Below are 10,601 nucleotides of genomic sequence, written 5' to 3' on the forward strand. Positions count from 1 at the left end.
ATCCCTTCTGGTCCTGGCAATCTTAGGTCAGTGACTGAGGGAGGAGGGAATACTTTAAATCTGATACTTCTGTTAAAAAATAGCTATGGAGCAGCATGCTCAGGTTTCGGTAAAACAGGGACCGAGTTTGTTTTATGCTCAAGAGCATACATCTCTCTAAGTACTGCAGGTACATAGTGCCAGCTCACAGAAACCAAGGCAACTTTTCTGTACTCTTTTGGTCAATTTCACCAGCTGGAAATTCTCTCTCCCACAGATGTATCTATTTTAAGGACAACTATGTTTCACAGAAGAAAGCAAAGAGCTGTTGTCTACAAAACACAAAACTCCTGGAGGTGGGAGGTTTTATTTTTGTTGCTAGTTTCAGTTGGAAAAAAAAACAACACCCTAACTGTGGGATGCAGCACTCTGTTTATGACCATGCTCCATCACACCACTCCTCTGGACAGCAAGCACTTGGCTATGACATGGACGGCCTTATCCCACTGCCAAACACATGCATGGGGACCCGAAGCACAGAGATGCTGATTCCATCAGAAGAGGGGTGGCCAGCAGGGACAGGGAGGTGATTGTCCTTCTCTACTCTGCTCTTGTGAGGCCCCATCTGGAGCGCTGGGGTCTGGAGCCCCCAGTACAAGAAAGATAGAGAGCTGTTGGAGAGGGTCCAGAGGAGAGCCATAAAGATGATCAGGGGGCTGGAGCACCTCCCCTGTGAAGACAGACTGAGGGAGCTGGGCTTGTTCAGCCTGGAGAAGAGAAGGCTGCGGGGTGACCTCATTGCAGCCTTTCAGTACCTAAAGGGAGCCTACAAACAGGAGGGGAATCAACTCTTTACAAGGGTAGATAACAGCAGGATAGGGGAAATGGTTTTAAGTTGAAGAGGGAAGATTTAGGTTGGATATCAGGGAAAGTTCTTTACTATGAGAGTGGTGAGGTGCTGGAACAGGCTGCCCAGAGAGGTTGTGGATACCCCGTCCCTGGAGGTGTTCAAGGCCAGCTTGGATGGGGCCCTGGGCAGCCTGGTCTGGTATTAAATGGGGAGGTTGGTGGCCCTGCATGTGGCAGGGTGGTTGGAGCTTAATGATCTTTGAGGTCCCTTCCAACCCAAGCCACTCTGTGATTCTGTGATTCCACTCTGGAAAGACACGCAACAAAAGCATTGCTTTGAAGCAGAGAGAACAATGAGAAAAGAATTAAAGCAAGACTATTTTTCCATAAAGAAAATGTGTTTATGTAGAAGCCTGCAGGCAGAGAAGCCAGTTATACCATCCTGCCCAAACACTGAGCTGCACAAAGACTTTTTACACTGTCTGATAGTGATAGAACATAGGGAAATGGCTTTAACTAAAAGAGAGGAGACTTAGGTTAGCTCTTAGGGGGAAATTCTTTCCCCAGAAGACGGTGAGGCATTGGAACAGCTGCCCAGAGAAGCTCTGGTGCCCCATCCCTGGAGGCTCAAGGCCACGTTGGATGGAGCCCTGGGCAGCCTGAGCTGGTGGGGGGTAGCCCTGCCCACAGCAGGGATTGGGGATGGATGATCTTCAAGTTACCTTCCAACCTAAGCCATTCACATGATTCTATGATCCCACACACACCCAGCAAGCACTCACCTCTTGCTGCTTCCTAGAGAGGCCATGAGCTGCCTTGACCTCACCAGTCATGACAAAAATAAACTAGCAATGCCATTCCTGCAAAACATGTATTTTTTCTTCTTGAAAGGTGTGACCTTCTGCCAGTACTTCTTGATCCAACCACTGTTATTGCTCCTTGCTTTATGAGAACAGGCAGCAAGGAATAAACTTGGGCTTGGCCTCTCTGTTACAGGAAACAATACTGAACCACTCTGCTAGCCAGCTCCCAATGCCCCGGTATCTTGATTCCTTCTTTGAGAGTCTTTAAACTGCACCTGCCTGTAAATAAAAACTGAGGTTTGAAGGTGAAACACAGATAGTCTGTAAGCTTTTCCGGGATGAGGGAGATGGATTTAAGCTTCAAAGTTGTTTTGCTCATATAATTTAACTCAGCAACTTTCCCCTAAGTATACCTGAAAAAGAAAATTAGTCCCAAATAATATGCAGTCTCAACACTAGCTAGCAACTGCAAATTGTGAGTGCTTCAACTGGCTTAAAAACGCAGCTACAGAAAAATGCTCTGATGAAATCCAAACGTAGTATCACAGAATGTCCCAAGTTGGAAGGGACCCATAAAAGATCAGAGTCCAACTCCTGAGTATGGATGAACTGTAAACTCAGAGGAGGTTAAAAAAAAATCTAAACATAAAATAATATCATAAACGGCATGGTAAACGTAACCACACTGCAATCAATGCACATCACAGAGCAGAAGGCACCTCAACCACCTTGGAGCAGCTGCAGCAGCAGAAATGCCCACTGCACTGAGATGCAGAAATCAAACCCAGCTACAATATATGGAGGCTAACTTACTGGTATTTCGGTTACTTGTTTGTTTTCAAAGGGAAACAGAAATGACACATACTTAATTATGTTATCATTCCAAGCCTAATTAGAGCAATTTAGATATTAAGTACTATTGAAGTGAAGAGCATACAAGAGGATTGAGTTCCTATCTTTTCTTTAGTCATTGCTGGTCTAGAAAGTGTCCAGAGGTTTCAGTTTCTCCACAACCAACAAATTTCAGTGCTGGTTCAGGCCCCAGCCAAAGCCATGACTTGAAGCCATCACACTCCATACATTACCAAAAGGGAGGGCCTTGGTTCCACCTGCTTGGACTGACTCAACACATCCCGTGACAACAGGTGATGCTGTAAATTGGCTTAAGTTTAACATCAAGGTCCAAAGAAGAACGTCAACATTATCTGGCATATTCCAGAACTTCTTGTTTTTTTAAGAGTTTTGCGATTTTTAGGTCTTTTTTTCTCAAACTGGTTCTATCCCTAAGAGGACGACCTCCACCAAAGTTTTCAGTTTTGATACAGCTCCCATTTACTTTTTTCTACAATCACACAAATATGACTGCTTTGTCACATTCTTCTAAACACTTCAAAGTCACTGCTACTCAAAGCAACCCACAAGAAAGTCTAAAGTACATTCTAGCCCCAGGTGGTTACCAGGGAGCTCTCTGCACTTCCAAGTTTTAGGGAAACTTGGCATTCCTCTTACGCTGATGTTCTCAGGGTTTCAATCCATCCACCTCTCTCATCTCCCTCTGCTGCACCATACACTCATGCTTTAGGCCCACTCCCAAGATTCACAGGCTTTTGTAGATGAAGGCCATCACCTCATCATTCATGCCACCACTTTTCATTAGCAAATAAAACAAACAAACAAACAAACAAATTCACCCTGATCCACCCATATTCAAAACCCAACTCTTGCTTTGCTCAAAGCTGCCAGGGAGTAACTCCCAGAAGGAAACGACCACAAGACACAATTGCAGCCTTCTGCCCAGCCCAGGCTTCTTGTGGTGCACTTTCTCCTTTTAAGGTTTTTAGCACTCTCCCCAAAACAATACATATGAAAAAAAATCAAAAAAGAACATCTGGAAAACACATTTGCAAAAACATACGCAAAATGGAAATCATGGCAAAATTAATATTAACAGCATATTAACAGCATCACTTGCATTCCTTTATCACAGCTCCTGAAAGTCCCATGGCCTACTCCCTCAGCTCTACACTATGAAATAACAGTAATCCAACAAGACACAAGCATGCCATGCTTCATAGTGTGCTTCAGAGGCCTTTCAGAACACAAGACATATAAATGCTTCCTTCTTGTAACCCAGAACTGCTACAAAGGCACTGTGCAGAACATGCAAGCCATCTGCCCACTCAAGTGAGAGAAACTGAAATGGAAAACAGGGCTCCTCCATAGATAGGAAGGGTCTATTCTCTAGGAGACTATTACATGCTAATTAATAGTGATGAGCCTTAAGAAATGGTGCCATGCAAACAAAAATGGTTTTACTGTAACTGTTACCTGCTCTTAATCATCACCTCTGTAGTCGTCCTTCTAAACATTCTGTGACTGCACTGGAGAGAGGCTAACAGGATTTTCACCTGCAAGCGTGGTGAATGCTGAATGCATTCAGCGTTATGCTTAAGCTAGCATCTCTGTAACAAATTGCATTGGACTTAAAAGCATGAGAAAGATTGAAGGAGATACTTCTAAAAGTGTGTAAACTTGTAGGATATGCATGCACAAACAAGCTTTCCAGATATTCATCTATTAACTCATTTGCACACAAATTCGTAGGACAGTTGCAACACTAGAAGAAACGATAAAAATCCAGAGATAGAGACAACTAATGGTACCATGTAATCTAATTTACCTTCCTGGCAGCACGAGGAATTGACAAATAGTCACATAATGAGAGATCAAATCAGATTCTTGGATCCATTTACATTCCCTAGGTTTATCTACAGTAATTGTCTCCATTTCCTTGATAAGAGAGGCTACCAGGAGCCAGCATCCAAGAAAAAGGATTTGACTGCTTTCTTGAACAAAAAGCACTAACAAGACCTCCTGAGAACTCTTCCTAGAATTTTTATTGGCATTATTTAGACCACGCCACAGTTTGCTTAGAGCAGAAGTGAACGCTAAGCAGCAGTGATCACTACACAGACAGTATTACCACACACCACCTGTGAAAGATCAGTCTTCTACCATGGCTTACTTACAAATCCAGCCTATACCTTCCCAAATATAATTGAAGCACTTCAAGCTGAGCATTATCTCTCTCCATCAGTCCAAAGTGATTTATTATGCAAAAAATTACCATCTTCAAGCTAGAGAAGTGTCCTTAATACAAACTCCAAGATCAAGACGAAGCAAGGACATCACTGAAACATCATCTGAGTGACACAGATAGCAAGGTAAGAAGAAGCATTAGGTCAACAATAAAATCAATTACATCCCTAAACGAGGCTTTTCTACAATGCTAATTGTAACAAAATATGAAAGGAATGGAACATAACTCCTCTGGAAAAGGCTCAAGGGAGGTCTTATCTTTTTCTACAACTGCTTCAAAGGAGGCTGTGGCAAAGTGGAAGTCAGCCCCTTCTCTGAGGTAACAGCAGTAGGACAAGAGGGAATGGTCTTAAGTTGGGTATTAGAAAAATTTTATTCTCAGCAAGAGCAGTGAGGCAGTGGCACAGGCTGCCCAGGGAGGTGGGGCAGTCACTGTCCCAGAAGGTGTTCAAGAACCGTGTGGATGTGGCACTGAGGGATGTGGGCAGTGGGCATGGTGTGATGGGCTGCTGTTTGGTGACCTTAGTGGTCCTTCCAACCTTAATTATTGTATAATTCTATTAATTGGACATCAGCAATGCAAAAGCTATACAGTTTTGCCAAGTCTGCTCCAAAATATACAAGTCAACTAAAGCTGGAAAAGCAATTCACTGCCAAGGAGAAAGGCATTAGATCTGCACACTACCCGTAGCCTGCAGACACAACAAGGCAGCTTCACGCCCCCCAATCCTCACCCAGGGAGGGGACTACGGGGCAACCACTGCAGAGCTCACACCTATGCCACAACTCTATCTACTCTGTTCTCTCTCGCTTAGAGTTAACGTGTTCACAGGCAGGACTGCAATTAAGGGTTTTTTAGTACCATAGCTTCAATGAAAACAAAAAAAATCCCACTCCACCGAGAGGACCAGTTGGGCAAGTACCTCAGCAGGAAATTTAGAAGGTCGAATCCAAAGCTATGTTTCTGAACACCATCTACCCTCTTTTTTTAAATCCAGTTATTTATTTAGCCAACAGAAAGCACCTTAGGCAATGGTCACATCACCATTATCTTTAATCTTTCACGTATGTTATTATGAGATGAAGGGGAAACAACTGACCTAAGGAGGAAAGGCTTGAGGTCTGTGCCCGAACAACAGAGCACTTCAAATCCACCAAGTCGGGGATAATGTGCACTTTTGAAAGTGAAATCTTTCTGGATTTCAAATAACCAAGTGCAAACAATGAAATTTCTCTCCAGAAGTATGGCATTGATGACTTCGCAGTCAACAAAACCACCAAACGACACAGCAGTCCAAACCATGTGGGAAAGCTAAAACATTTCCCAGAATAGTTCCTTCACAACTACTAACAACTATTAACCAGCTATTAAAAAATAAATAAACAAACATTAAAAAAAACATAAGCATGGAGAGAGAGATTTAAAAAACCAGATGTACATAGAAACCAATTCAGAAGCACTGAAAAGAAGTTCTGGGAAGAAAAAAAAGGTAATTCCAATAAACCAGTTGGACATCCATAGTGAAGGTTACTAATGCCATTGGTAACTCAAAGAGACACACAAAGTTAATCTCAAATTACAACAAAGAGTTTGAACTGCTGTATTTGAAGATGGGCCAGCAATTCAGCCATAAATTCCCATTACAGGGCAGGCCATCACACTTGATCTTTGTCTCAGGCATTTCCCAGAAAACGGCATGGTAAGCTCCCAAAACCAGATGCAAATGCCACCTCCTCCATACCAAGGTCATCGCAGCAACATCAAGTGAAGCCCCAGAAGCTGATATGGGGTAGGCAGTATGCTGCTGCTCCAGCCCCCAGCTGCTGCTCTCCTTTTCTGGAAGCCTGCGAGAAGATGGAAAAGCAGGGCTGTTCTTCCAAAGAGAAGCCCACATACCCCAGCCCTCGTGATACCGAGCATGTTTTATGTCACAGGGCCATGTTCTGAGCATCCCTGTGGCAACCAGAGGAACTGCCTGCAAGAAGGTTAACGATTTAAAAAGGGGTGTTTCCAATGGGTAATTTTAAGATTACAGCACTGGTCACCCGTCCTGTCACACACTGCAGCAATCCTGTTACCTACCAAGCTCCACAGGAACGTACAAGGATGCACAGGGTTATTTCCCAATCAGTGAAGACTTGGAAAACAACTGCTATTATAAATATCTCAAGTCTCAATTCTATGACATTTCAAAGGTCAAACCAAATTCTAAAAACTTAATTCAGTATCTCAGACATCAATCTTGGTCAGTGATATGTCTTGCAAAATACCTGAAACTCTACTAATATGCTGTTATTGCGCTAATTAACCTCCAGAATCCCCATACTAGCAGAACTGTATGACCAAAGCACTCATTCTAGTGCCAAATGTCTCATAGGACCTAAAATCAGAGCTAACAACTTTGCTCTGGGGTCTGTTTGGGACAACAGTAACATGTGCATAGAAGATGAAAGCCACTTTCTGCAGCCCTCTGACTTCAGGGCCAGTGGGCTTGCCCCTGAAACTCCCCCTGAAAACACTCCAAGGCAGGCAGTTAACTTGGTAACAGAATACATTTCAAAGCCCTTAAGGTGATAAAAACTGAGAATACATACAGCTTAAGATATCAAAAGATCTGGATAAATAAAAGGTTTAAACATTTCACCCCCATATAGAAAATGCACTTTGAATTCTAATCCAAAGTTTGCCTTCTCTTAAAAATTAGGCAGATGATATCTCAGATTGCCAGGTAAGCAATCTATGATACCCAAAAGGGGATTAAAAAAAAAAAAAAAAAAAAAAAGAAAAGAAAAGAAAAGCTAACAACGCAGCAGCATTTTTACTGCCTTTTTTAATCTACTGGCTCCAAACCAGATGCATTCAGTGCAGCATTCAGATTAGAAAAAAAAACGGCTGTTGAATTTTTATTACTATGTCCCTAAAGGACTGAAAGCGGTAACCCCAGGCATTAATGTGCACCATGAATAACGATACATACGAGCACATAAAAGCTTGTTATCTCTGTTTATGGAATTTTTCCACCATGTTGATACATTTATGGATAGAAGTAGGGAAACACAGTGCAGGAGAGAGGAGAAAGCTATCAAAGTAACAAATACTGTTAAATAAAACCTATCTGGAAAGGAACAAGCTATGCAATACAGAATGCAAATAAGCCATGTCTCTTCATTACCACACTGACACTCCTATGTAGTCAGTGGAGCCTTGTTTAACAGTTATACTAGAAGCCTTCAGCCATATACATCTCACCCACTGACAGAAAACACAATTCAGATGTAACCTCAATAAACTACCACTCATTATAGGAACAATCTGCATACACAGGTTTTCTTCTTTTATAATCAGTGTAAATAATAATAATCAGAGAGAACTCCTTTTCCATGCTCTGAAGCAGCTCACTGGATGCACAGAAGCCCCTTCTTGCTTTGTCCTTTATGGCAATAGGTGCAGCTTGCTTCGATTTATACTAAAGGGTTGATTCAAACCCAGAAAAAGGCCAGAATACATAAATTAGTTTTTGTTCTTGTATCCTGGAAGGAGGAACAAATGACAAAGATTTAGAGACTGCTGTCAGCCACCCTGCCCCTTCACCAAGCCCTCTGCTGACTTTCCCCCACTAAGATCAGCCTAGATTTCCCTAGGTTGGTGCCCTGGGAGAACAGATGCAACATTGAGCATGATGGAAAAATAAAATCACTTCTCTTTTGGATTCTGTCTCCAGCTGTTTATATTCCTCCTTCAGGCTCAAGGAAGGTGACACACAGACAAACACCAACAGCTGCTAGGCTTTAGGTGCCCAGAGGAGCCGTGCCCTTGGCAAAGACTGGGTCACACAGTAACAGCCTGTTTGGAAGAAAAGGGTTTGCATCTGAGCATCCCACCATTGCAAGGGTCCAGGCCAAAGCTCAGCTGTCCTGCTTGCCCTGAGAGGTCCCAGCTGCCAACCAGGCCTGCCATCGGCACAGCCTGAAGCACAAAGCCCTAGGCCAGCTGCTTGGCTTGGTGCACAGTTCTCTCTTATTTAATGAGATCAGCGCTCATGAAATGCGCTAGCTCAACGGGCATGCTGATGGAAGCCCTCTCTTTGGTCAGGATATAACAGATAACGAAGGTCGCTTTCACAAAGACCTCATGTGAAAAGACACCATGAATTCAGCGGAGCTCCTGCAAGGGTTTCGCGTGGATCTGCTGAGAACAGAGCACGGGGAGGGGGAAATCCTTCCACTGAGTTAAGTGCAGGAACTTCACAAGCTACCTCCCCAAGACTGGCATGAAGGAGTCACTTGTCAACAAGAAACCAGCAGAGGACACTGGCTCCCTATCTGTCTCAAACAGACCTGCTGTGGGTGCCACTACTGTTGTTAAGATAAGAAGGGTGGGCACGTTTAATGCGTGTGTGTCACAGCCATGGTACTGCTGGGAGCGGAATGGCTTTTGGTTCTGTTTTCAGGTTTTCACTTGAAAAAGCCTATGAAGTCAAACAGGAAGAGTCACACGTTCACGATAAAGACAAAGTATTACTGCGACGAATAAGCAAGTCTTTGTTTAGAATACATTTTTAAGCAGAATAATGAAAATCAGTTACTTATTTCACAGACATTTCTCCCAGCATAAGGCCATTACAATGATCAAACATGATCAGCTTTCCTCAGCAGCCGGTGACAAATTCGCTCCAGCGTATCGCATCAATGATGCGCAGATTACAGTCTTTAATAGTACACAGTGGGGCCATTATCCTGTGTTGTCACCGCGCACCATTAAAAGGTCTTTAATCTCCAGATTGCTGCCACAATATGCTGCTGATGTCAGTGATCTGCTGAGTAACAGGCCAGGACAACGCGGCTATCTCTAGCCTCTGGGGCCGCCTGCAAATCCAGGCTCCCCGGCACTCAATCGCTGCCACTCAATTAATGTATCTGGGTCAGAAAAACGGTTTGCGGGAGCCGCGTTACGAAACGCTCCCTTCACACCGGCGGACAGCAGAACCCAGGAAACCCCCCCACTGCCTGCGAGCGGGCGAGCATCGCCCAGTGGTGCCCGCAGCACCGGGCCGGGGGGGCACGCGGCTCCCGGGGGGCGGAGGGGCTGCGGCAGGCGCGGCTCCATCCCTCCTCCGCCCGCTCCGAGGCTGTGCCGGCAACTTTCCCCCGCGGTAGAGAGCCAAAAAATACACACACACACACACACGGATGTGCATACATATAGGTGTCTATGTGCATATATATGTATGTGTGAATGTATACGTGTGGTGCGTATATATATATGTGTGTATATACATATAGAATACGTGTGTATATATCTGTGCATACGCACGTATATATCTGTATACACGGACGTACGCCCACCCGTGCCCCCCCGCCACGCACGGCGGTGTCAGCCCCGCGGAGCCCCGCGCACAGCCCGCCCCGGGTTCCCGGCACCGGCCGGGCCGTCGGGCAGGTGGGGGTCGCGGGGGTGACCCGCGGAAGGCGGCTGACTCACCCAGAAGACGAAGGAGTAGATGATGAGAAGGGTTTTCAGACACGTTATCACGGGTTTGGTCTCCATTCTCCTCGATGCCATAATACTGAGCTCCCGGCTGCAGGCTGGGCGCGGGAGGGAGGCGGGCGGGAGGCGGGGAGGCGGGCGGGAGGCGGGGGGAGCGGGAGGTGAGCTCAGCGCTCGGCTCGCCCCGCCGCGCGGCTCACCGCGCCGCCTGCTGCCGCCCCCGGACCGCCGGCGGCACACTGCGGCCGCCAGGAGGCGCCGGGACTCGGGGAGGCCGCCACGGCCCCGCTCAGTGGTGGAGAGGCTGAGCGGGCAGGGGGCGGCACCCCTGTGCCGGCTGTGCCTGAAGGGAGACTTTCCCGAATAGCGTTCGGAGGTTGGGG

The 10,601-nt window shown here is 45.5% G+C and overlaps 1 protein-coding gene across 1 annotated transcript in view; it reads right to left on the reverse strand.

Moving 5' to 3' along the window:
* TSPAN7 (tetraspanin 7) overlaps positions 1-10,324 on the reverse strand; it is an 87,857-nt gene extending 77,533 nt beyond the window's left edge. Inside the window, exon 1 of the mRNA XM_042810705.1 lies at positions 10,213-10,324. Within this exon, the coding sequence (XP_042666639.1) occupies positions 10,213-10,293 (81 nt within the window). The 5' untranslated portion in view covers positions 10,294-10,324. The remainder of the gene's footprint in view (positions 1-10,212) is intronic.
* Between the last annotated feature and the right edge of the window lie 277 nt (positions 10,325-10,601).

This window comes from Centrocercus urophasianus, unplaced genomic scaffold (genome assembly GCF_019232065.1).
Source record: "Centrocercus urophasianus isolate 14NV4802_14NV808 unplaced genomic scaffold, USGS_Curo_1.0 seq_12, whole genome shotgun sequence".
Classification (NCBI taxonomy): domain Eukaryota; kingdom Metazoa; phylum Chordata; class Aves; order Galliformes; family Phasianidae; genus Centrocercus; species Centrocercus urophasianus.